Here is a 24,144-nt window from a genome sequence, read left to right as displayed (position 1 = left end):
GTCCACTCATACGAGTAAGGAGTAGGAATAGATACCTGCACAATACTCTGTATGAGGAGGGGAAACATCTTCGCGGGGTCGGAGCCTAAGAATCCTGCTTCCTGGCATGCATTCTTCGTTGCCTTTTCACCCCACCCCCAGCCACACATGCACATCCTAAAGCACGGCGGAAATCTGAACGGCGCACGATCATCGGTCGCGCACACCCCTCCCCCTCCTCTTCCAATCCCAGATTCCGATCATTGACCGACATTTTTCCCCGACTGCGATTGCAGCCTGAATGCCCCCATCATCCACCAGGATGCGCATTCTGCGATGACCTGGACCTTGTCTTTCACTTCTCATATTTTCCTCAAGCTTGTGATAACAACGCCTAGAGGCACAGACGAAGAGTACCTAGAGGGACGAGAGACGTGTATTTCACTGCATGATAGGGCAAACATACGTGTCTGATAAATGGGGGTGGTTGAGCAAGCAAGACCCCTCCATCCCACGCCAACCCAACCAACCCAAGGCAAACCAACAGCCAACTTGGAAGTGTTGTTTGAAACTCTCTTCTTTTCGCTGCCGCCCAACAAAATGTCCAAGATGGCACCTTTCTACCGACGTCACTATGTTCTTGGACCCCGAAGAATCGAGAAAACCTTGTCGGCGAATTTCTGGTAGATACTACGTGCTTATCCGCCTCACTTTGGCCCATTCCGCCGAATTTATCGCACATGTCATTGACACACTAGGTACCGTACCCGTGTAACCACATTATGCGTCACGACACCTCTATGTGCATCGCCCCCCAAAAAAACGCCGATGTAGGGTACCTATTCTCAAAACCGTTGGATACACGGCGGATTCGGAGATAAACGTAAGCAGGATGGATGCGAAAAGGAAGATGCCCAAAACACGACGACAGCCTGTGGGCTGGGCCTTTTTCACCGGGGGAGGTTTATTCAAGTATAATGAGCCGCATTTCGATCGGATTCGTCAACCCTCACTCAGCCCCCCTCGCCCTCGTCCTTTTCGGATTCTGAACTTCCTTTCACTGGAACCGGAATAGAGCGGACACACTTTCACCACTCTGACGTCCCGACCCCAGATACCTTTTTTCGGGATGCTCCGTGAAGGGGTTCCGGAATACCTACCTACCTACCTACCCTCTCTCTCAAGTGACCCAAAGACCCGGAACGATGCCCGACGCTTATTTTCGCGGCAGCACCGTAGTACCGTAGCACAACGTAGCGGTAGCGCCAGATCTAAAGGGGGGCGGAGGGCGGAGAGATGGGGGAGGGGGAAGGAAGGAAGAGGAAAAGCCTAGATCTAGACTGTGAGCTTGTTGGATTTTTTGGAAATCTGTCATGAGCCTGGGCTGTCAGTGGTCATGTCAAATACGGTACGCTATCATCAAGCGGATTTCGAGGCTGCCTAATCGACCATCCCCCGCGATATCCAAGGCCTGGACCCCTCCTCCTCCTCCTCCTCCTCCGATCCCACCGCCGGCACCGGCATCATCGACCGCTATTCTCCGATAAGGTACCTACGGAAGGTTGGGATTAGGAAAGGGGAAGGGGAAAGGGGAGTGAACCAAGCCAACAGGCCCGTATCCAAACCCGATCCAAACACACTCCCAAATCTGTCTTTCATCCTCCTTTTCCCTTCCTTGAATCGGTGAAGAACAAGATCCAGAGGCTTGCGGGCTCGCGGTACACATCTCCTTCCGAAGCCACTACCGCACGTAAACGTCCACGCCCTCCAGTCCGCCTCCGTCCGTTCAGCCAAAAGTCATCACCCCCGTGAAAAACCCCGTACCCGGTCTCCCCAACACCCGCATCCGTCGTCGGGAAATCCCATAGGTCTCACTTATTCCTTCCCCCCGGTTCCTTCAATCCCAAATACGGATACTCGGTACCTCTAGATGCCGAAATCGTCTACCCAACGATCGGGCGTGACGAAAAAAAAGACCGTTACGATTGCAAATCTTGGATCCTTGGGTGGCTTTCAAGGTTTCTTCCGTTCTCTAACTTCTCCGAGGTACCTGACCGCATCCTTTGGAAGGGGGGAAAGAAGAACCAAACGCAGAAACACACCGACAAAAGGTTGCAGCAATAGAAAAAAACTCTCTCGTCCGATTCGTGCCCCCAGTATCCGTACCGCGCACGCTGATTTGCCCCTGCCTGCCCTGCGTACTGACGTCGCTCGGTGCATGTTCGTGACTAGAGTGAATCTGTCGACCTAACAAACCTATAGCTATTGACATCCCAGTACGGGGTGAAAAAGATGAGCTTCTTCATCAAGTCATGGCACGTCATGCAAATCAGTACAATCAAGAATTTTACCCTTCCAGAAATGACCCGGCATCGTGAAGAGTAACCAAAAAAAAAAAAAAAAACAAGAAATGCTCTGCATTACCGTGGAGAAATCGACTACATCACCGACGGAAGGGAAAAAGAGAGAAGAAAAAAGTATCGGAACAATCCCAACTGCATGCGATCCCGTGAGTATGCCGCGGGCAGACATGAGAACACGGTGGAATGACCGGCAGCGTAGCATCGCCCTCTAGGTTACCACCCCCACAATTGTCTTTACGAGATCAAATGTCTCGCATTGTCCGCTGAATGCGAATTCCTTCCCTCTGGGCTGCTCACGGTTCACCACCACCACCACCCCCACACCGCCGGTTTGGCTGGCTGGCTGGCTGCATTCACCCGTCACGAGGGGTTCTCATCGAGACATACCGGTACCATACAAGAATAAATTTTTCTCATTAGCGCCAACCAGCCGGTCTAGGTAGACCATGATTCCGGACTCTGTCAAAGTCTGGCCCGAGCTGCAAGCAGGAGTCGACTTCACCGTTCACGATAACCAAAGAGTCGGGAACTCGAGATAATTGTTTGGAAGCGGGCCAAGGCCCGTTGCTTTCATTTGTAGGGGTATCAAGTTTCGCAGTTGCGACTTCGATGAGTGACCCGCGTACTGCTGCTAGGCTAAAGTATGTGCCAGACTGTCTAAGCCGAGGCGTGCCAGTTTCCCCAATCCTAATCCCACACGACGACCCTCTACCATGCGAGGACGTCAAATGACCCAAAGAAGAAGAGAAAAATCATGTTCATGAATGTCCGCCCAACACCGTTCCATATATGCAAATGCCCGAGGATGCTCTATCCTCGATTCGTAGTCCATGTACCACCAGTCCATTACCAACGCCTTCGGATAAAAGAAAAAGGAAAAAAAGATGGTGAAATCAAGTCTGTTCCCCCGGATGTCTCTATAGCACAATCCAACACCATGCTTTTTTGGGGGGTGGCTCAAAACGTGAGAAAAGTTGTAAAAATGGAGGCTGTGACAAAGGTGAAAATTGTGTTGCGCAGCAGGTTTACCGCACAGTCACGGCGCCGCCGAAGACGCGGCCCCACATCCCGCGGCCCATGCGGGCTCTCTTGGCCTTTGTGCCATCTTGCATGTCGCGGAGCTCCTCGGTGCTGATTTCGTAGGGCAAAAGAGGCTTGCGCTTCGGAAGCGTTGATGCAGGCTGCTCAATGTGCACCTCCACTGGCGACTCGTACAAGCTACCGTTGGGAACGTACATGTACGGCTCGTCGGCGGGGTTGTCGAGAGGCGTGGTGGCACGCGATTGAGACCGGCTCGATGCCACTGAAGGAGCGTAGGAGCTGACGGAGCTGCCATAGCTGCTGCTGTAGCACAGACCGGGAGGGGTGATGGAAGATCCGCTGTACGTGCGGGCGTGGTCGGGCGATTCCAGGCGGGAGCGGGAGCTCGCACGCGATGACGGGGGGCTGGGGTAGGTGTTGTACATCATCTCCTCGTGTCTGCGGCGCATCTCCTCCTCTTGCTTGCGGCGGCGTGCGATGCGGCGGGCATGCTTGGCCTCGATCTCGGCGCGGATAGGAGCCAGGAAGGGGTCAAGCTCGCGGTAGAGATCCTCCTCAGAGATCCTGAGCTCCCAGTCGAGGAGGAAGAGAAGCTGCTTCTCCATCAGATTGACTTCCGTTCTGCTGAAGCCAAAGTTGGAGAAATCGTTGTTGACGTGGCTGTAGGTGGCCCAGTGCTTGTTCTTGGGTGAGCTGTCGTTGAGATACTTGGCGGTCAGGATGAGGGCAGCAAGGAAGATGCGGTGTGTTGTGCATCGCAGACCGCGGGCCATGGGCTGGAGGCGGGACTTGAGTCTGGTGAGGTAGACCAGGGTAGACATCAGAGTAGGGACCTGGACGTTGGAGGAAACAACGAGTTGTGTAATGAAGGCCTCGAGGGTAGGCAAATCGGCGTCTTCGGTGCGAACGGCGCGGGGCTCGGGTGTCCTGGGTGGCGTCGGGGGAAGCTGCTGTTGACGTTGGGCCTCTGCGGAAGCGGGAGGCATCAGAGCACTGTCGCATGAGATGACATTGTAGGCGGCACCGGCCAAGTACGAGATCATGGACTTGCTGACGGGTTGGTAGACAAAGTGGTCGAGGGCGGCGGCGTTGAGCTCGGCCAAGCTGAGATGTGACCGTGACTCCATTGTGTATGTGTAATGTGGTTGAGGATGAGGTGGTTGGTAGTGAAGGATGGAGATGGAGATGATGATTCCAAGTGGAGTCGTAGTAACAGTCAAGGGCTCCTTGGTGTAGAAGGAGTGTTCCTTTTGTTGTTGGTTGGTGAAGAGTTCGTTGAAGAGTGACGAAATAAGAGGAGATTAGAGAGAATGGTAGAAGGGCAGGCTGGGCTGATATATTCAGACGAAAAGGAGGGTACGAGCGTGGTGTGTGGCGAAGTTCATATGCCTCGTCGCAATTGCTGGGGCCAGCCTCTGGGGATGAGCCTGGTAGAGAGGGATGCGGAACAGCCAGTCGTCAGTGGGTGACGTGCGGTCCACGAGGCTGAGTGGGCAGGTTGTCAGGGGGCCGCTAGTCAAGTGCTAGCGTAGTAGGGGGTTAGTATTTTAGGGGAGTCTCAGCAGGACGCCGACGGAAGTGCCTGCTGGGGGGGCTTGGATGCTTGGGGTGGGCTGGAATGCTGTAGATCCCAGGGGTGCAGGGGTGTGAAGGCCAACAGGGGGGAGGGGCGTGCTTGGGTTTGGGTGGCAGGGGGTGGTTAGGGAGGCGTGGACGATGCTCCGAATGGAAAAGAGGTGTGTCGATAAACCACCAGCAGAACTGGACAAGAAAGTTGTCCAAAAGAAGCGAGGTCGCAGGGGGGGTAAGCGGACTGGCCGGCAGGGGTCTGGATCTCTAGACTCTCGCGGGTTGCAGACTCGGTGCGAGCGGCTGCAAGTCGGTGGGTTTGCTTTTCGTGCTGCTGTATTTAACCTTCAAATCAGAGATGGGACTGTGGCGCTACCCTCTTGGAGAGTAAGTTCGCGTACGGTCTGAGTCTGCCCAGACGAAGGAGTGTAATATTGTTGCTGCGAGGTTCTCGCAAGTGGCCTTGGCGGTGCAAAGATGCCGCGGTCGATAGGACACGGAAACAAGTAAATCTCGTCGGTATCAACGGAGAGATTGGTCTAGCTGCGGTGTTGTGGGTATTGTTGCAATGATTGTGAATGTGCTGGTATAGCGGAATAGAAAAACGATTTCGGCGATGTCGGCGAGTATCCGGCAGGTGGCGATTTGTGAATGTAGTAGAATGGTAGACGCCAACGACGTCGGCAAAGAAGGACGAAAGGGCGCTGGTCAAGTGGGTTTCCTGGATGCTGGAAACAGAGAAGTTGGAGTATGGCGGCTAATGCTTATTGCGATTGTTCAAGGCGACGACAATGGCAGTGAACAGACCAAAACCCAAACTTCTGGAAAATGCCCGGTGGCCTATGACGAATGGAGGAATAGGACAACTTTTCAAGGTTCTGCAAACGGACGCTGAGAGCCGAGTCAAGTTTGCCAAGCGCTTGGAAGAGTTGCGGTTGAGGAGGTGACGGCGTCAAGTAAATCGACCCGGGGGCGAGTCAGGGATTATTGCGGCCTGTGGTTTTTGGGTTTGAGTTTAGGAGAAAGGGTCGAGACGTCGATGCGATTTCCTCGTCTCGTCGTGAAATGAGCTTGATGCGTCGACCACTGTCTAGGACAGATTGAGCCAACGGTCGGCGATTTGAGTTGGATCGGATTGATTAAGCAAGTGAAGATTGACGGCTGGGTCGTGCGTCGTGAATCCAAGGCTACTCGGCAGCGAGCGGGATGAGGGAGTGGGATGGAGTATCCGTGAGGTATCGGTATTAGTTTGCTCTACCTGAAGGCGGTAGAAGCGGCAGGGCGGCGGTGATCCGTTTGAGGATCGAAATTATTCGCAACGACGAGGACGGTCGAATCAGAGCTTCCGAGCCAGCGGACGGTGCAAGACGAATGTCGATTGTTGATTAATTGTTCTCGGGGCCGCGGGGCGGTTGCGATGCAGTCGGATGTGCAGCAGAGCAGAGCAGCTGGTCAGCAGCAACAGTGTGCTTTGTTCGGCCGGGATCCGAAGTCCGAAAACGTGAGAGCGGCGGTCGAAGACGGGAAAATGATTGACACTCCTTTCAACTCGGAGCGAGAGACCAGACTCGAAGGTTTGTCCGGCGCAAAGTGTCGCTGACAGATGAATTAAGTCGATATTGACGTTACAGGGCAACAAGGTACCGACGTCAAGGTGTTTAGGAATCGGGATGGTCCTAGGAATGGAGTCTCTCGATGCAACAAGCAATGTGTCCAGAGAACTGTTCTACTGGACCAGAGTGCTGGGAAGATGGAAATGACGACAGGGCAGTTGTCAAGCAGTGTCCCCTAACGTATAACGTATCCTGTAGAGAAGGTTCGGTAACGTCCAAGGTTGGGCACAACGTGAACCGTGTGTAAGGTCAAAGTTGTATAGTGAGCGAGGCTTTGGCAATGCACTTTTCCGAAGTTGAATCCGCTTTCCACTTCTCAGGGCGATGCGGTGGAGAGTATGGGGTACGTGGACCGACGGGTCAAAATTGCGCGGAGAAGGAGGTAGCGGGTACTTGATGCCGTTCTCAAAGTTCTCGACCGTGCAAAGTATCGGGAGTGTGTCCGGTGGCAGTTGGGTGCGAGGCGGTGCAGGTTGTCTTTCTGCGAATGGAAAGCCGCAAGCAGGGGACGTCCAAGTTGGGCAGTTGGGGTCGACTGGATTGGGTGGATGAGATTGATTGGGAACCACACACGCTATGATGCAGTATGCAGCAGGTGCTTGTCCAAGGGTTCGAGGCTTTCGGGCAGAATCGAAGGCGGAATTGAACACGAGGGTTAAAGTGTCGATGGTGAAGAGAGTGTGGGTGATTGATGGATTGCTTGATGGCTGGTGGTTGAGTTGATGGCTGAAAGAATGCAGGCTGGTGTCTGCCTTTTAATTCAGACTCGTGTGGGCGAAATATCCGACGACGACGACGACGACGACAACGACGACAGGGACGAGACGGAAAATGACGATCCAAGCAAGATTCAATAGATCCAATAAGGAGTATTCGGTTCCAGTTCCAGTTCCAAATCTCTTGGTGATGGAGACGGCGGATGGCGGCCGTGACCAAAGGGATCAAAATTGGTATTATCTGGAGGAAAGCCTTGGCAAGTCGGCAGACGGAAAGGCGCTGGCGGCGAAGTGATGGGATGGGACGAGAGCGCGCGGGCGGGCAGGAGCGACGCTTGGTCTGTGTGTGAGAGTGCGTACGAAGTACTCCGTGGTGGTGCACAGTTGGAAGGCGCTACTGGCAGCTGTGGGGCGACAGAGCCACTGGAATGGGAAAGTCGTTGGAGGGGCTCGAGGGGGAAGGAGCGACGAGCAACTTGGGGATGTACCTCTCGGAGACGCGATGACCAGCAACGGAGGGGTTCAATATTTGAGAATAAACAAGAAATCCGAGGAAAGTAAACAGAATGGTAAACAAGAAGCCCGGCAACTAGAGGAAAAAACAAGTATTGAAGAGATCCGATTCGTATTAACCAGGCCGGCTGTTGTTGAAGATGAAATCGGGGGAAAGAGACGCGTTCTGCGTTGGTAGATCGGTAGCTTCCGGAGTACCTCCGAGTCGGTGCTGTCTCTGCTCCGTCTCCCTGCTTTCGCTGGTTGATGGATGGTGGTGAAGCCCGGCGGTGGTGCTATTGGATGCGGAGAGGACTAATGACAAACTGTCGTATTCAATACAACAGCCCTCGAATGCCGGCGATGATGCAAGTTGATTTGGAAATAGAGAAAAAGGAGAATCACGTCCGAGCAGATCAAGACTCAAGATTCAAGACTCAAGAGGGAGGAGGACACAGGGATGAAATATAGTGCTGCTAGAGGCGCCGAGATGAGGGATGAGATCGATATATTTACTTTTGCAAGCCCAAATCCCAAGACCCAAGACCCAAAAGTAAGATTGAGACCACTCATCAAGACCATGACCAAGACCACGGCCCAAATCAAGGTACAAAGTATCCGTACACGCGCAACGCTGGGCCGGGTTACGGACGGGAGCACGATGCAGGATTGGATCCGCCGGTCCTTGACGGCGGCGACGAACAAGAACGACAACAACCGAGCCGCGAACCATTGTGTAATAGGCCGACCTTCATTTGGGAGTGTCTCACGAAGCCCGTTGACTGGCCAGAACAGCTCGGTTCGAAACTTCAAGGCCCCTCCCACCTCGCAACCCAGTACCGCTGCACACCAGAAGCGATCCCATTTCAGCCAGTGGTTGTAGAAACACCAAGACACGATCCCACAAGCAAGGGCCCATGTCTCCCAAAACAAGCAGCAGCAGCTTTTCTTGTCCACCCAGAGCCCCAGGCGACAGACTGCAGCAAAACATGCGCACGTACGAAGGCCAGCGGCGGCCCGCCAGTAAGATTAAGGTATCTGGAGGAAGGCACTCCGTACGGATGGTTAAGTACCTTGGTGCTTGCCTATTCCTGTTCACTTGAGAGGTACACTTCCAGGTACCTTGTTATCGAGGAAAGTGCACCTCGTACGCGGGAGAAGAAGGAAAGGGAGGCACAGAAGCAGACCCACCCCCAGCCATTCGCTGCTTCTCCATCTGTCAGTCAAGTGAGCTGGCGCCTGCACCTCACGTTGCTTGGACATCCTCATTGGCTGCTATGAGGCGGAAGGAGCAAGTACGATACGGATACGTATCTGTGCTTTCACCTGGAGTCGCCCTCCCTTGCCTCTTGCCTCTTGTTGCAGCCCTTGCCTGACGCCTGACGCTGGTGGTGGGAGCCAGAGATGAAATGTGACTGGATCAAATGAACGAATCCTCAGCCGCCAGCTCACCACCAAAAAAGAATCAACCACGAATATGCATACGGGAGTAGTGGCATACCTACTACCTTGCAGTGAAGCACAGCAGAACAGACTCAGGCACGCGAGCCAAGGTACCTCCAACGCACGTCAGCTTGCTTTCCGCTGTCACTAACATGGACTGCTGCAGCTAGGTCTACGCATATTGTCGTATACCTACCCCAAAAGACCTGAAAACGACACAATCGATGCGCGCGGTTCATTGGTGGCCGCGTCCTACCTTGAGTACGCCGATGAAACAAGCGATGGGCAGCTGTCTCCAGCCCTCTCTACCAATCGATTCACGAACATGGCCAAGAAACAAGACCCTCCGGAGAACTCGAACTCGCTTCCGTCTGGAGGACTAACGACCCTTCAACTCGCCCACCTCGAACTACTGGGCGTCTATATGTAATCTCCGCAATTCTTTATTTTCGGCTCCCTCTCTGAAACAGCGTATCGACCGGCCTTGCCTCGCCTTACCTGAACGAGACATGATGTCGACCACGTCTATCGAGTGTTAGCATGCCGCGCCGCGCACTTCCCGACCGATGAGAACCGGCCCGCGTCGTGACCGATCTTTCTTGACCTGGCGCCGATTCGCCGCCGCCGCCTTGCTTCTCGCCCTCTGCTTAGAATTTTAGGCTCTGGAAACAAGTTGACCTTACGCCTCCGTGACTCATCTCCTGTGCCCTACCGCTCTGCTGTGTCACGGTTTACCGCTGTTGGTCTGTTGGCCAGGCTTGGCTATGCTGCTCTGATTTGGAGACGCCCCTGCTACTCGCCTGCAATCATGCTCGCCTTTGCCAATCTTATCACTGCACCAGAAGGGATCAACACACGTACGCCCTTCTTGAACCTTGAATCTCTTGCTGTACTCCGTACACTCAATGGTTTACCCGTGGGCGGAAAGTATCATCAAACAAAGCCACAGCCAGCTACTGTTCTGCAACCAGTGCTGCTTTGGTGTGAATTACGGCCTACATGATGCCGCCCATCTTCAAGAAAGTCCACATGGACGACGATGAACGCCTCCAGCTTTGGCATCCACAGAGTTGCTCCAAAGGCCAACGCCCGCGCTGGCAAAAGCCTGAACAGTCTGAACAAAGTGAGACCACGCCCGCAGGTTGCGGCACAGCATAGCCAATCCCGCCTGGGCGATTCCTTGGTTTCGAAATCATCACCAATGTTGTTTCCCATTTCGCATCAACAGCTCAACAGCAAAAGAAGGCCGCAACGGGTCAAGCGTCTGGTGCTGCTCATGAAACGACACACATACACAGCGCCCTCTTTTTCGGCCTCTGAGACATTTCCGAATGGTTTTGCGTCCTGCCACCAGCTTAACCGTTAGCTAGCGGAACATGAGGGCTGTCAGCCAACCACGGTCAATCGTATTACACTCTAGCGGCCTGTTGGCATACTCAGCAGTGGCTCCCTGTTAACTTCAAAGACTTAGGCTACCCCCAGCCCAGTCCAGCCAGGAAATGTCTTCCAACCCCACGAATCTGAGAACCTCACGCTTCTAGCTGGGGGGTTTGCTCCTTTGTCGGGCTTTCGGGGTATCAGCAACACACTGGATTTCCTGGCGCACCTTGGCTTGCCTGAAAGGGAAGAAGGAGCCGTTATTCGTGTGGCTTCACCTACTCGCCTCCCACTGAAATCCCAAACTGACTTTTCGAGTACACGGAGTTCCTCCACAAGGCGGGAATCTCATCCAATCCTCGATCAAGCACAAAGCCCTCGCCGCAATCCTAGCCCCGAGCTCAACAGTCAGTTAAACGTCCAGGCCAATCAACCCTTGCCGGCTATCAATCACAGCCAAACGTCGAGATATGGGCCTCATGCCTTTCCCATAACCGGTTACCCTGCCCTACGCTGGAGATGATCTCCGGCAACACGCAGGACACGGACTCTGTCTCAATGCCGCCAACAGCCTACAGGCGCAATCCTACCACCCGCCAAAAAGTCAAAAGTTTCGGGTTCGCATGACTGATCGCTCCCTTCCCGCAATTGACAAGAGGGTGTAGCCATGCTGTGGCTCAGAACGAGCTCGTGTTCGACTTCACTGGAGGGAAATGCCCCCTGCTGGCAATATGCTCACGCACTAATCGCTACTCCCGTCCCCTGAAGTAGATCGTTCCCCACGTTACGGTTTCATGTGTATGCCTTTTCATTCCCAATCGAATGCACTCCCCTCCGGCTTTACGTTTCCAAGTCGCGTTTGGGGTCACTGCAACGGTTCCCCTATCTTCTCCATTTGATTCTGGCTTCCTCGGGTCAGTGGGCCGACGCCAAGACGCAGGGTGAGAGTCGAGAATGCGGAGGGTGAGAAGCTGACAGCCTAGCGCAAGCAAGGACTCACATTCACACATTATCGTCCAAAGGCCCCCAACAAAGTGTGGTCCTGCTGGCTCCATCGTGAGCCAACGACTTGCATGCAGAGTCTCGTGCGAATAAGCCCGGGCCCCTCGTTGCAGAGACCGGATGGCAGCTGACAAGCGGCCACAAGCACCGTCGACAACCACATGCTCGAGCCCTACGGTCGGCGTCGATAGCTTCGCGCCAAGCGTCTGTTCGAAATGGCCTCCTGCGACGGTGGCTTCGCCATGACCCGCTGGCCACCGAACGACTTGCCAAATGTGTCAGGCGTCTTGTTCGGGCCCAATTTACATTGCTTTCCCCCTCATCGTAGCCAATATTAAGACACTCAGCCGCTTACTAGTACTCGATCCCTACGTTACCTATTGCGGCGTTATCTGCTTAACTGACGGGTACTATGATGCCCCTCTTATCTCGGGCATGAGGGTGCTAACGACAGCCACCATGCATCAAGGCGCTGAGTGCTTGAAAGATGGTATGCTTGAAATCCTGCAACAGCCTAACCTCTATTGCAGCCCACTTGGAGTTTCCCCTGAAAGGCGCGACAGATCTGCACCCTCTTTTGCTTGTAACGCAGCGGGGCGGACATACCACAGCTTTCGAGTCTAGCCCTGGGGAAGTGGTTGCGCAAGCGTGTGAGTACCTCATCGGCTGTCCAACTAAACCCCATTTTCAGGGGGTCGGTCGATGGCAGAGGAATCGATTCGACTGTATCTGGCACCGGAAGGTTGATGCAGTAATGCAACCAGGTACCCTGCTTACAAGCATCACAAGTAACGCAGAGGGAAGTTGGAAGAGGGGGAGCAGAATCAACCCATCTTCACCGCCCGGATATGCTCCTTCGCTGTGGCATCACCAATTCATTCGGTCGAGTTGGTCCACGTCGCATGCTGAGCCAACGCAGAGACTCAACCTCGTCCAGCCATTGCAGAAATGCAGTGTCCGCCGGCCGTCCGTCCGTCTAGACCGTCTCGGCACCCGACCGAATTCCTCACCGCCTCCCTTCTCCCTCCTCCCAACGACTCCCGAGCTCCATCTCCCACCTCCTCAAACCCGGGGCCCACATGCGCCGGAAGGCCTTGCCGCTTCGGTCCTGGTGTGTCGGAGACCACTCCGGTACAATGCCACGCGAGAGCCGTGATTGGCGGGGTGGCCTTGGAACGGAACACCAGCACTGTAGTACGAGTTCGCCAATCGCGCCTCAAGGCCCAGGCCACACAAGGTGGCTATGTCCCGAGACAGATTGTGGCTGAAGTTCCGAACTTGCCCACGACCAGCTGCTCGGGAGGCCTGCCTATTGACGAAAATCGATTATTTTCCAGCCTGTTGAGCCGAATGCGACAACGTCTTCGGCCGCAGCGTCGTGATCCGGTGCGGCTCAGACAAAGTTCATCAAAAAAGACACCTGTTCGCCTGACACAACAAACATCGGCAGTCTCCGCCACACGGAGATGTTCGTGATGCGAATTCATGCGCCCACTGAAGCGATGAACCACTTATGGTGTCTTGTCCCCTGTACCGTTCGGCTTGTGCCAGCTGATGGGAGGCATGCCCATGCGCGGGTACGGGGTACGGACCTGGGACCGTGGCAGGGGGTGATGGAAGCCAGGCATTCGCTGAATCTGTACCCCGCATAGGGCGGTCTCTCTCCCATTTTGAGCCACAGTTGCGGCATGCCTTTCAACGCATCAACGTTCACGCCCCCCCTTGGGACCCTTTCCCCTGTCACGCTGGGATGATCGCGCGTTCCCATTCGTTCAGCAGGGGATTCCAAGGTGTGGTGCGTGCGCTGCTCTCAATCTGTCATCCCATCCATCGCTGATCGCCGGCCTCGGCTCTTTAGTCAGTTGATCGACGACTCTTCCGATCACCCTCTTCAGGGATTTAGCTGCCCTGCCGTGCCTGCGTCGAGCCCCCTTGCTCCTGTTGGCTACAGGCCTGGCCTGCTGCGCTCTCTTCCTCGCCAGGTCGCCCCTCGCTACTCGCAGTCGCAGTCGCAGCGCCAGAGGACGCGACAGCGACGGCGAACGTACTACGGTACCAGCCACAGTTGGGGCCTCCCCTCCCCGCGGCGATTATTCATTCTTCCCTCCCGTCCCACCCGAGCCGCCACTTCCCGGATCCGAACATGGCTCTGGTGGTTAGTCATTCGTGTCCTTCTTTGGTGGCTTGGAAGGCCATGTTGACCCGGCCAGCGTCACACTGCAAATTGTCTCCGCCGCAGAAAAAGGAAGAAGAATAATCGGGACTTTGACAACACTATGGCGGTGCAGGCAAGCCAATGTCACTCTTATCCAAGAACCCATGCCCATAGCATTGGAAGGGAAAACGCAGGCACGAAGCCCGCCAAGCCACCCTTCGTACGAAATGTCACTTCGCCGAGACTCAACAGAACGAGCACTGCAAGCTTTCTGCGAGGACTCTGTAAGGAGCTTCTCCTGTGTAATCCAGTGGTCATCTACCAGCGGCGTCCGCTTACCGGGGCGTGGCGCCGTCCGGTCGCCCCAATCCTTTGATGCCTCGGTCGCGGCGTGGAAGCGGGAAAATTTTGCCGCACCACGATGAACAATACGTAAAACCTACGTCGACTCGAAAACGCCAACCATGCGGTGTCTTGCGCGACGCCTCGTCGGCACGTCGCCGAGTGACCTTTCCTCATGTGGACGGCAATTCAAGCTCAACGCCGGCCCACGCAAGGAACGCCAGGAAGAAGAACAAGAAAGCCAACATTGTACCACCAAAACTGAGGCTTGTCTTTTCTTGCTCTCCTGTGAGAATGATGCTGTTCACTGGCACCACAGCGGCTCTCCCTCTACATTGACACCCCCATAACCATCGGACTACGCTTCCTGCTGTCGGACGCATAGGTCTGAAAGGATTGCTGTTCGAGGTTTGAACAGATGCAATTCATGGCTTTGGTGCCGGGCGCCAAAAGACTGCAGGCGGCTTATCCTCTTCTTAGCTCAATTCCTTAATCTTCAAACGCCAGCTGTAAAAGACGCCAGCTCGTGGGAACCAATGACGGCAGCCAAACCAAGATGGTCTCTACACGACAAGCAAAAGCGTAAGACACGAACCGCTTGCCGTCGCCTCGAATCAGCCCCCAACCGCCGCGTTTCAGGAAGCGCGTCCTCGTCCTCTGCGCCTCAATTCTCGTTCCATCGCTGAGCTGCAGGACCTTGACTAGCGCCCGCGCATCAGTCATCCGAACATGGCTCTTCATTCCTCCCATGTCTCCCGGGAGGCTCTCGCCCTCCCCCTCCCCCACAAGCGCCCGTCGACGTCTCATTGGCCTGCCCGGACGGCATGCCTCGAATAGACGCCGCACAGACTTTGGCTGATGGAAATAGCCACGGCAGTCTGCGTAGCCGCTGCCATCCTCATGCATCCACTCGCAAGGCCATTGGCCCCGCAGCCGCAGTCACCCTACCAGATACCTTACCGACCCCAGAATCCTACTGCAAGGTTATCCGCTAGCTGAGGTAAGGTAACAGTCAAGGACGACAACAACAACAATTCCCCGAAAGCAGCACACCTTGTTCAACTCTATTACATACCCGCTTTAGGAACTCGAGTTTTGCCCACTAACGCCTCGCAGAGTCCTCTTCGTCATTCACTTCCTGGACCCGACAGACTGGATGAAGGCGTTCACAGCTGTTTGCGCGGACCGAGACAAGATCTAGCCCTGGTGTTCACCGTCGAGGTGATGGCCTTCAGCAGAAACAGCACACATCATCTTCGTCGGGGTCCACTATGCTAGACATCCCCGCTGGTCAACAAAAGAGCTTTCTATCCCATTTCTTATCCACCAACGAACTTCAACCCGCATCCGGCGAGACATGTTCAGCCAGCGCACATGGCAGCCTCCTGCTTCATCGACAACCAGAAAGCTAACGGGCACAGCCTCCACAAAGTGCCTCGATCCTCCCCATCGCAGGATGCCAGAGACACACTTCCCGCCGGTTTCCATCAGCTCTCTGTCCGCCAAAGGTGTAGTGGCTCCAGTCTTGCTGCCACAAGCTTCAGGTCCCCGAGACACGCACCACGTCCTTGGGACCGATATCTGTCTGTTTGCGTTTTGCTTCTCGTTCGAGTTTGCACGCCCTCCATGTGGGAAAGTCGAGTAGCCTCAAGCCCCGCGGCACCCTGGACTCGCCCCGCGCGCACCGCGTACTCTTCTCTCGTTCCCAGGTCCCCGGTCGAAAGCCTCCCGTTTGCGGCATCGCCGGTGACGTGCGGAAAACTTCTTCGTCGCCTTCTAGCGTCTTTCTACTGGCCGCACCGTCACTTTTCTCAGGCACACGTACGCTCGCAGCCTTTACTTTTCCCCTCAAGTCCGGTGCGGGAAACAAATTGAGGGCCCCAGGGCCAGAAACGGCCCCATCCACACAAACGCTCCACGCGATTTCGTAAAGGTACGCCCAAGAGTCTGCTACACGACTTCTGATTAGTGCTCAAAAGGCATTGATACGTCGACTCTGTTCATCTATTGCCCTTTTGAACGCAAGTCTTGGCTGCCCGGGCAAGCAGAACACCAGGCACAGAAACCAGAGCAGACGCCCGTCGGGAAGCCTCTCACTTCGTCGTGGTGATCTTTTTCGTGGAACCACAAGCTCATCGGGGGGACGAGTAGCAGAGTGTCTCTCATCTTGTCCCCTCTAGGTATGGTCACTGGAGCTTCGAAAAACTCTCTTCCGCTAGACTTTTCACGAAATCGTTTACGGAGGTCTCACCCATCGGGGCTGTGCTGGAACACTTTCCAGCTTCCCGGGTTTTTGCCTCCCTCCAAAGCCTATCCCCAATGATCCCCCGTTTAAACCTGTTTCTTGGGATCATCATAGTTTCGCACGTAAGAAACAGTCGCCGGGCCTGTCTTACCACTTTGAATAAGATTTCCGGGTACGAAATCCGGGGATTGGGTATGAGTTTAAGCAGCAAGCAGCAGCTGAACCGCAAGCCCGGGAATCGAGATAAAGCTGGGAACGTTGGTTCCGTTTCGTTCTGGTCGTCGGTGGGTAGTGTTTGGCCAGGTCTGGTTTGGTCTGAGGTTGGCGATGTTTCGTCGTTGCCCCTCGTCGTAGAATGACGTGTGACGGTGTGTGATGTGGCACACTCACTCACTCGCGTACTGACTGCAGTCTCCTTCTTTCGTTTAGGTACTCCTCTTCGGCGTCGTCACCAGAGCTTACGTAGAGGAAGAGACACTGACTACCGCAGTCCTTTCTCCTTGCGGATTTGACGTATTAACTCCGGACCCTCTACCATGGTTTGTCCCCCTTCGAGACTTCTTCTACTGCCGACTGGTAACCTACAAAAGTTCCCATGACGGATGTAAAGCCTCTTCTAGCCTATCTGGTGCTCTACTTGCTTACGCAGCTGACTGTGCAAAGGGATCAACCGTCTGAACCGATCTACCCGTTGTTTGTTTTGTTTACGTTTTGTTCGGCACCAGACCCGTAAGAGATAGACCCCTGGTTTTTCCCCTCCGTCTATACCCATTCATGTTTACCTTTACACATTTGAGAGGGGAACAATCGCCGGAAATGGTATGGAGTTGTTGACTTTACGTGATGGCGGCAGATGAGGAGAGGTGTAGTCAGGTAAACACGGACACGGATTCTTTTCACCCGTTTTACCGCGGTTCCTGGTTTTTTGTGGTGGGTGGTTTTACCAGAGCGGCTAGACTAGATACGTTCAAAGGCGTTCATTCGCCTTTTCTATCCCGCGCGAAGGTCTCGGTCCGTAGGGACTTGCGTCGTTTCGAGCCTTGATCGTTGTGGTAGCTTTCTCTTCCAAGGGAGGCTGCCTGCGGTACACCTTTCTTGGGCACTCTAGGTTACCCATACACGCCGACTCTTTTGGCGTGGTCACACACACACACGATTACACAAATCGAGCTCACCCCGGATACACGGAAAGATGTAGCCCCGGGGCAGCGCGGCGATGGGGGGACAGTCACGACATTTGAGACATTGCTGAATTAGGTAGTGATTGGGTTCTGTTTCTGGGTGAGCTAGCCTCCCGTCTCTGGCCTTGTGAATATGTGTACGGCCAGCCAGTGTGCCGTCGCCGCCGCCGCCATCGTCGTCGTTGTTCTCGTTGGCGTGTGGTGCTTGTTCCCGTCTCGCACCTTTCCCGCCTTACGCGTACTTTTCTCTTAGTGAGAAGCTTCTCTCTCGTTGCTTCTCTGCTTTTGACGATGGCTTCGGAATCATGGAAAGGGAGGCAACGTATGCAGGACTTTGTGGTCCCGATTTGTGTTTTTTACGACACCGGTACCCTATCGCTACGACGGGAAGCAAGCTTCCCGTTGATGAGTCTAGTGTCTCCATCACGTAAGGCTTACTTTTTGCTTCATTGTGTACATGTTTTTACGCGGAGATCCTTATTCATCGTAGTCCCCGCTTACCTGTCGGCTATTCGTCGATCTAGCATTGTTATCAAATCACTAGGTGGATATTAGATATAATGTTTATCTCGTCCATCGGTTTAGGGAAGTGCGCGCGTGTGTGATCGGATCCCGTTCGTCCCGTCCGGGGGAGGATCGTCCCGCCGCCGGGAGGGAGGGAGGGAGAGCGCTCGGCGGGGTAAGCGGGGAGGAGGGAGGTACGGCAAGGTGCCGATGCCGATGGGAGGAGGGACGATCTTCTTCCTTTCCATTCTCTAGTCGCCGACGCCCTCATTCCTCCCGTCGGCCTTGTGCCTTGTGAAGTCACTGACATGAGTACGTAAGGTAAAGGTCAAGCAGCAGTGGCAGGTGAAGATACCACGCGGTTCTGATGGCCGGTTCAGGAAATATCTTACATTCTCCTTTTTCATCTTGGCAGAAAGGAAAGCGTTGCGCGTGTTTACTTGTTTGCCATGCTTCTTGTCATTGCTCTTTCCTATTCGGGAGAATCTTATCTCTTGGATTATCATTGGACTGGAAATTCAATGGCGGAATCCAAATAGGTAGCGGGTAGTGTCTTCCCGCATTTTTTTCGTCCCTCCTATTGTTTGTCACCAAGACATGGGCGGACTAAACTCCGGCTTAGGAAACCGTTTCGTCGTGGGGAGGGGGGGCCGAGGAGGTAGGTAATAGGGCAGGAAGAGGTGGATATTGTCACATTCTAGCTTCTACCTTGGAAGTCTTGAGAATTGATACTATGAGGCTAGGGTAAGAATTCCATTACTAGGGGCGGCGCGGGAAACGGGATGATCGTCCTTCCGTTTGAAGGATTTGTGTAAACCGATAGCTAGCTTCATGATCGTCTCTGGGGCGTTTTTCATCACACTCGCTCGGAGCTTGCTCCAGCCAGTCACTGCTATCACGGCTGTGAAAGGGCATACGCAGACACACACTCACTCGGCATCGGAGTGTAGATCCTCCTCCCCCACCCTTTCTGATATCACTTGGAAAAGGAAGCCGTTTCGTAGGGCGATCCATCCAAGAGGCCGAACCATGAAGAAGGCAGGCGATGTGCGGAAGGGCGTCTATCGCTAGAAGAAAAGGCGTGATGAGAGAGAACGGGTGGCACCCCTCCCGCGCCGCTCAGCCTGCCGAATCCTTCGATGCTGGTTATTTCTCTCTCCGCGCCCACAGTCTGGATTGAAAGGAAAGTGCGTCGATTTCGCGGTTGAGGAGGGTGTGGGAAACTCTATATTGTGTGATGTCTTCCAACGATGGACGATGGGGGTGTATAGGATAGGTAGACTTACACCGTCCCCTATTCATTGTCCATCTCGAACCTGTTTCTGTTGATTCTGTTGAAATGTGTTTGCCCCTCTCCCCCCCTCCTCTCTTTCCTTCACTACAATGTCTCAGGTCGTTTGTTCCTGCGCGAAGATCCCTTCTAGCGCTTCTACGTTGGATTCCACCTAGCCTCTTTCGGTGAATGCCTTTTTCTCTCTCTCTCTCCATTGACGAAACCACGCCCCCGTATCTACCGTGAACGAACGGTGGATAATAAGAGAGAGCAAAACTCCGCGGACGCCCGGCTGACAGAATTCGCCGGGAAAGGCAACCACTCCGACGACTGCCGCGCGGGCGGATAGCCACCACCTCCCCCGAGTCAGGAACACCACGATGGCTCGGCTGCCTACCTACCTCGACTCTTTGCCTCTTTTTTTTGTTCTTCGTTTCTACAAACAGCAATGAGTAGGGCAATTCAGGTCGGCGAAGTGGGACGTTCCATCACAAGCCACCGTTTTGCTGTTCCTTGGTCCGCCGATGAGTGTTCCTATTACCCACGTGCTCAACAGTTTTGCTGGCGCCTTTCTCACGATATTCACTCGAAAGTTTCGCCGCATGTGGGATGTTCTCCGAGGGATTACGTCTCTGCACACCTCTGTCCCTCTATTCTCCTCTACCCCAGCTACGAAACCTAAATAGAAGGTAAAAGAAGGGGATCCAGAGATGGGACTGAATAGGCTTCCATCACGTCGTTCCCACGCCCCTTTCCCCTCTCTCACCCTTTCACGCCAGACCTGTTCGGTTCATTGACTCCCGAATCACGAGGGGACCCTCTTGTCTCTTGTGAGAGAATGATACGACTTTTTTTTTTTACCACGTGTTTCGGGCCAGGGACACACGCTTTTAGCTCCTCGAATGCCGGAGAAAGTCGAATGATTTCCTGACGTGGAGCTATCTTTGGGGCTGGAAGTAGAAGACATTGATTGTTCTGCCGGATGTGGTCGAATTTGCCCACGATGGCTTCACTTGGGAACGTTTGATCTGTGCGGATTGATTTCCGCGAGGAGGTGTCTGGAACCAGAATGTGTGCGGAATTGGATGGGCATCCTGGTCAATATCCCTACTCGAGCGATCATGTGCTTAACGGGTACCATTCAGCCGCAACAGGCGGCTTCTTACTACATTGCAAATTCTTCTCGCGAGACTGAAAGGTAGCTTCTCGCGTGGCACCATCACTAAGTCTTAGGTCCAGTTGATATTGATCTCATTTACACCTCTGCTTCTGCCAACTGAAGAAGTCCCAAGGGTGATGAAGCGATAACATTCACACCAACTTCCTCAAACCTCAGACAAATATACGAGGCAAGTTTACCCGTAAAGTCATCTTCTCAGAGATTCCCAGTGATTCCTTATGGTCCAAAGGGAGAAACCCATCAAACGCCGTTCCCAATAACTCCCCCCCAGCTGAACCACCCTTCCCCCTTCGCCTCTAAAGCCACAACATTCCAAACCACCTCCATCTCACGCCAGATACTCGCACACTCTCTTCCCCGTGTCGCAGAACACGATCTCGAACGCTCTTCCCCCTCTGCCCTGCATACGCCAAACCCACCCCAAAATCATTCGACGCAACAAAGGGGCCAGAGATCGGTCATCCGTCTATTCCAGCAAAGGTCCCTTGGCCGTTAGACTCCAGCGGTGGCCCCAGGTAGTAGTATCGAAAGCCGAGGAACGGACGGCGCGGATGCACGGGTAAGCTAGCTAGCGGGGACACATCTACATCTCCCTTTGAAAAAAATCGAACCGGCCAAAACTTTACATGGTCGGATGAACTGATCCCTCTCGCCCTCTGTAATCCAGTAGCTGACACCAGAACGGGGGGGTCTAGGCTCTCATGCACGAAGGGTTCCGTCTCGTCTCAACACACCACCGAGCTATAGATCTGGAGCTTATGCAGTAAGGGTCTTGACGCCGTTCGAACTCTACAAGACGGGAACGAGACTATACAGAAGCATTGAGATAGCTCGTACGCCAAAAACAAAACCTCGTAAAGCAAAGTCTAGAAGCATCGATTTCTTCAAAGAGTCGATGCCCCCCCCCCCTTCTTCCTCAGATGAACCTCAAACAGACACAAGACAGGCCATGATTCTTGCTTGTGACATTATTTTCAGCGGCAAAAGGCAGAATGCCAAACGAGTCTTTTTGTTCCATTAACCTGCCCTACCGAAACCGACCGTATGCATCATCTTACTCCGTACATTAAAGTTTACGACAAAAGAAAATTGAAGAAGTCAAGTCGTCCTCCTTTGTGTTTGTGTATGGGATGGTGTTTTTGTTCTGCTTGTTCTTTCTCTCGTTATATTGGGGGAAGGCTGCCTCCCCCAGTTGTCTGGTGGCACATGGACTGGACAACAGGTTGATGGTCACGTCCCACGATGTGTAATGTGCCGCTGAGCCAAACGCAAAGTGTCAAGACGTACACATCATCTCTTCCTGTCGCAACATCCGAATGCCCTGACAACCCATCATGTGTGACTGTTGTGCGCATCCTTACATCCGCAGACGTGTCAAACTGCCAAGTGCCGAACTGAACCGGTTACCCACGATTCTCCAGTTACCTCTTACTAACATGGCCTGATGCACAGTTGGCCATGGTCCCGCCCCCTTCAGCGGATAGAATGGTAAAAGCCTGCTTCTGTGCAGGTGAACCTTCAATGACCAAAAGGGAGACAAGCATAGTCTCGCAGTATCCTGAAAACCCGATAGGATACTGATCATAGAGTCTGCTGTTTGCCCTAGGCCGGCCCCCGAAGAGAAAACCCTTTCCCTCTCCCTTGTGTAACGAAGGTATAATGCAAGGACCAAAAAGTGATGTGATTAGAAGCGGCCGAAGCGCTGATGCTGCATCGGAACCGCGCGCTGGACCACGGGAAACTCCTAGTTGCCGTAGTGTCCGTTGATGCGGCCGCCGCTTCTGATGGTCTGGCCAGAGTGCTGGTCGGGGTAGGTCTCAAAGTACGGGTGGTTGCAGGCGGCCTTGGCCGAGATGCGGCTAGCGGGGTCATACACCAGCATCATCTCGAGAAGCTCAAGACCCTCTGCATCAAGGTTCGTGCAAAGCGGCAGAGACTCGTCGCGGATCCACTTAGGGAAGGAGCTCTTGAAGTCAGGGTAGGACGTGACACCGGGCCAGACATCCTCGGTCGGCGTTCCGAGCGAGCTGTGGATAAGTTTAGCGACAGGTACAGGGTGAAACAGGGGCTGCTTGACAGGAACACGTACCGGAAGATCTTGAAGATCTCGTCAATCTCGGAGTCGCCGGGGAAGAGAGGCTTGCGGGTGCACATCTCGGCAAAGATGCAGCCAACGGACCACATGTCGACGCCGGTGGAGTACTGGCGTCCACCTAGAAGAATCTCCGGGGCACGATACCACAGGGTGACGACCTCGTGGGTGTAAGTGCGCAGAGGGACACCGAAGGCGCGCGCGAGACCGAAATCCGCCAGCTTCAGGTTGCCGTCTCTATCGATCAACAGGTTCTGGGGCTTGAGATCACGATGAAGGATGCGGTGGGAGTGACAGTAGCGAACGCCGTCGCAGAGCTGCCACATGAACTTCTGGATGACGTTCTGGCCCAGGCCGAGGCGGCCAAGGTACTCGGAGCTGCCCTCGGGAAGGGCCTTGCCACGACCACCATCGTTGACGGGGAGAGACTCCATGTACTTCTTGAGGTCGAGATCGAGGAACTCGAAGACGAGGTAGAGCTTGTGGCCATCGGCATGGACAATGTTGAAGAGGCGCACGATGGTGGGGTCGCGCATCTCCTTGAGGAGGGAGATCTCGCGGATGGCGGTGGAGGGGACGCCCTCGTCCTCGGCCTCCAAGCGAATCTTCTTCAGCGCCACGATACGACCGCCATTGAGAAGGTCTCGGGCCTTGTAGACGACACCGTAGGTACCTGCAAAAAGAAGGTCAAGTCAGTATTTACTTGTGACAGGTGGCAGCCGACCGGTGTTGCGTCATGCCATTCTAGGTCGACTGCCCAGGATAGCGTTGTCTGGGGCTTGCTTACCTTCACCGATCTTCTCGAGCTTCTGGTAGTTCTCCATGGTTGCAGTGCGGCGTATTTATCCGGGGGATCAATTCGTAGGGGAAAAGACAAGCGAATTAATTGAGTCCGATCGCAGGGTGGTCCAAAGAATGTCGAAGGACGTTGTCACGATCGGAACGGCCTTTGTTGTTCGGGTGGGTTCAGGTTCGTTGTGTGGTCGGTCACCTCGAAGTGTGGAGGGGCACAGCTGAGGGTCTCTCCGGGGCAGAGAGTGAAAGACGGGAGTCCAAAGGGAGGAACGTTGTCGTCGTCAGGGGGGCAACAAAGATGCACCACAAGAAAAAAGGCAGGAGGGGGAAACGCAGAAAAGTCGAGGGTCGAAGGGCCGTTACAAGGGGAGAATCTCCATGGGGTGTTGTCGTCGATGTCGGTCGCAAAAGGCCCAGGCGGGATGGGCGTTTTTCGTTTGGCGGATTGGGCGATGTTTTGTGGTGCTAAAATTGCAATCCGTTGTCGTTGTTTACTAGCAATGAAGAAAAACAAGGCGCGATCTGATCTCACCCAACCAAGGCCGCTGGAGGGAAGGGTCGCGTCTGCGGAAGGTGGTAGGGTGGCCTGGGCTCCCCTGGTTATTGGTGGGCTGCCCGCGTACCTGCTGTGTTGAACCCCACCTCGATAACGAGCTTATCCTTTATCCGATAGCGATAAGGTCACTGCTGATGGTGGGGTCACGGACTGGCTCACTCTTGATTTTGTACCGCAGAGTCACCAATTATTCTCATACGATGCGAAGACAGAGGAGACGTGAGAG

The 24,144-nt window shown here is 54.3% G+C and overlaps 9 protein-coding genes across 9 annotated transcripts; 3 read left to right on the top strand and 6 right to left on the bottom strand.

The window, feature by feature from the left end:
* Positions 1 to 3,367: 3,367 nt before the first annotated feature.
* CLUP02_00372 (cyclin) lies at positions 3,368 to 4,510 on the bottom strand (the record flags this gene model as incomplete). The annotated part of the gene is made up of 1 exon (XM_049279422.1): positions 3,368 to 4,510. One exon carries the CDS (start codon positions 4,508 to 4,510, stop codon positions 3,368 to 3,370), a length of 1,143 nt encoding a protein of 380 aa, XP_049135379.1.
* A 3,843-nt stretch (positions 4,511 to 8,353) lies between these two features.
* Positions 8,354 to 8,656, top strand: CLUP02_00371 (uncharacterized protein; the record flags this gene model as incomplete). The annotated part of the gene is made up of 1 exon (XM_049279421.1): positions 8,354 to 8,656. One exon carries the CDS (start codon positions 8,354 to 8,356, stop codon positions 8,654 to 8,656), a length of 303 nt encoding a protein of 100 aa, XP_049135378.1.
* A 2,686-nt stretch (positions 8,657 to 11,342) lies between these two features.
* CLUP02_00370 (uncharacterized protein) lies at positions 11,343 to 11,648 on the bottom strand (the record flags this gene model as incomplete). The annotated part of the gene is made up of 1 exon (XM_049279420.1): positions 11,343 to 11,648. The coding sequence occupies one exon, from the start codon at positions 11,646 to 11,648 to the stop codon at positions 11,343 to 11,345; it is 306 nt and encodes a 101-aa protein (XP_049135377.1).
* An 895-nt stretch (positions 11,649 to 12,543) lies between these two features.
* CLUP02_00369 (uncharacterized protein) lies at positions 12,544 to 13,432 on the top strand (the record flags this gene model as incomplete). The annotated part of the gene is made up of 2 exons (XM_049279419.1): positions 12,544 to 12,832; positions 13,248 to 13,432. The coding sequence occupies 2 exons, from the start codon at positions 12,544 to 12,546 to the stop codon at positions 13,430 to 13,432; spliced, it is 474 nt and encodes a 157-aa protein (XP_049135376.1).
* Positions 13,433 to 13,751: 319 nt separating this feature from the next.
* On the bottom strand, positions 13,752 to 14,168 carry CLUP02_00368 (uncharacterized protein; the record flags this gene model as incomplete). The annotated part of the gene is made up of 1 exon (XM_049279418.1): positions 13,752 to 14,168. A coding segment is annotated over one exon (417 nt), but the record flags the coding sequence as incomplete, so codon positions are not given.
* A 46-nt stretch (positions 14,169 to 14,214) lies between these two features.
* On the top strand, positions 14,215 to 16,057 carry CLUP02_00367 (uncharacterized protein; the record flags this gene model as incomplete). The annotated part of the gene is made up of 10 exons (XM_049279417.1): positions 14,215 to 14,380; positions 14,478 to 14,500; positions 14,639 to 14,738; positions 14,798 to 15,075; positions 15,138 to 15,148; positions 15,209 to 15,266; positions 15,328 to 15,382; positions 15,462 to 15,675; positions 15,738 to 15,913; positions 15,969 to 16,057. The coding sequence occupies 10 exons, from the start codon at positions 14,215 to 14,217 to the stop codon at positions 16,055 to 16,057; spliced, it is 1,170 nt and encodes a 389-aa protein (XP_049135374.1).
* Positions 16,058 to 16,096: 39 nt separating this feature from the next.
* CLUP02_00366 (uncharacterized protein) lies at positions 16,097 to 20,388 on the bottom strand (the record flags this gene model as incomplete). The annotated part of the gene is made up of 21 exons (XM_049279416.1): positions 16,097 to 16,268; positions 16,344 to 16,402; positions 16,489 to 16,642; positions 16,732 to 16,814; positions 16,873 to 16,918; positions 16,983 to 17,021; positions 17,143 to 17,254; positions 17,361 to 17,465; positions 17,513 to 17,705; positions 17,761 to 17,850; positions 18,060 to 18,313; positions 18,378 to 18,515; positions 18,783 to 18,898; positions 18,956 to 19,083; positions 19,128 to 19,247; positions 19,309 to 19,316; positions 19,548 to 19,651; positions 19,788 to 19,937; positions 20,062 to 20,115; positions 20,182 to 20,302; positions 20,361 to 20,388. The coding sequence occupies 21 exons, from the start codon at positions 20,386 to 20,388 to the stop codon at positions 16,097 to 16,099; spliced, it is 2,274 nt and encodes a 757-aa protein (XP_049135373.1).
* A 1,831-nt stretch (positions 20,389 to 22,219) lies between these two features.
* Positions 22,220 to 23,391, bottom strand: CLUP02_00365 (cell division control protein 2; the record flags this gene model as incomplete). Its single annotated transcript, XM_049279415.1, has 3 exons — positions 22,220 to 22,502; positions 22,565 to 23,240; positions 23,355 to 23,391. The coding sequence occupies 3 exons, from the start codon at positions 23,389 to 23,391 to the stop codon at positions 22,220 to 22,222; spliced, it is 996 nt and encodes a 331-aa protein (XP_049135372.1).
* Positions 23,392 to 23,498: 107 nt separating this feature from the next.
* On the bottom strand, positions 23,499 to 24,115 carry CLUP02_00364 (uncharacterized protein; the record flags this gene model as incomplete). The annotated part of the gene is made up of 2 exons (XM_049279414.1): positions 23,499 to 23,985; positions 24,078 to 24,115. The coding sequence occupies 2 exons, from the start codon at positions 24,113 to 24,115 to the stop codon at positions 23,499 to 23,501; spliced, it is 525 nt and encodes a 174-aa protein (XP_049135371.1).
* Positions 24,116 to 24,144: the final 29 nt, after the last annotated feature.

Source organism: Colletotrichum lupini, chromosome 1 (genome assembly GCF_023278565.1).
Source record: "Colletotrichum lupini chromosome 1, complete sequence".
Lineage (NCBI taxonomy): Eukaryota > Fungi > Ascomycota > Sordariomycetes > Glomerellales > Glomerellaceae > Colletotrichum > Colletotrichum lupini.
Note: the sequence above shows the minus strand (reverse complement) of the source record. Positions and strands in the feature narration are given on the sequence as shown.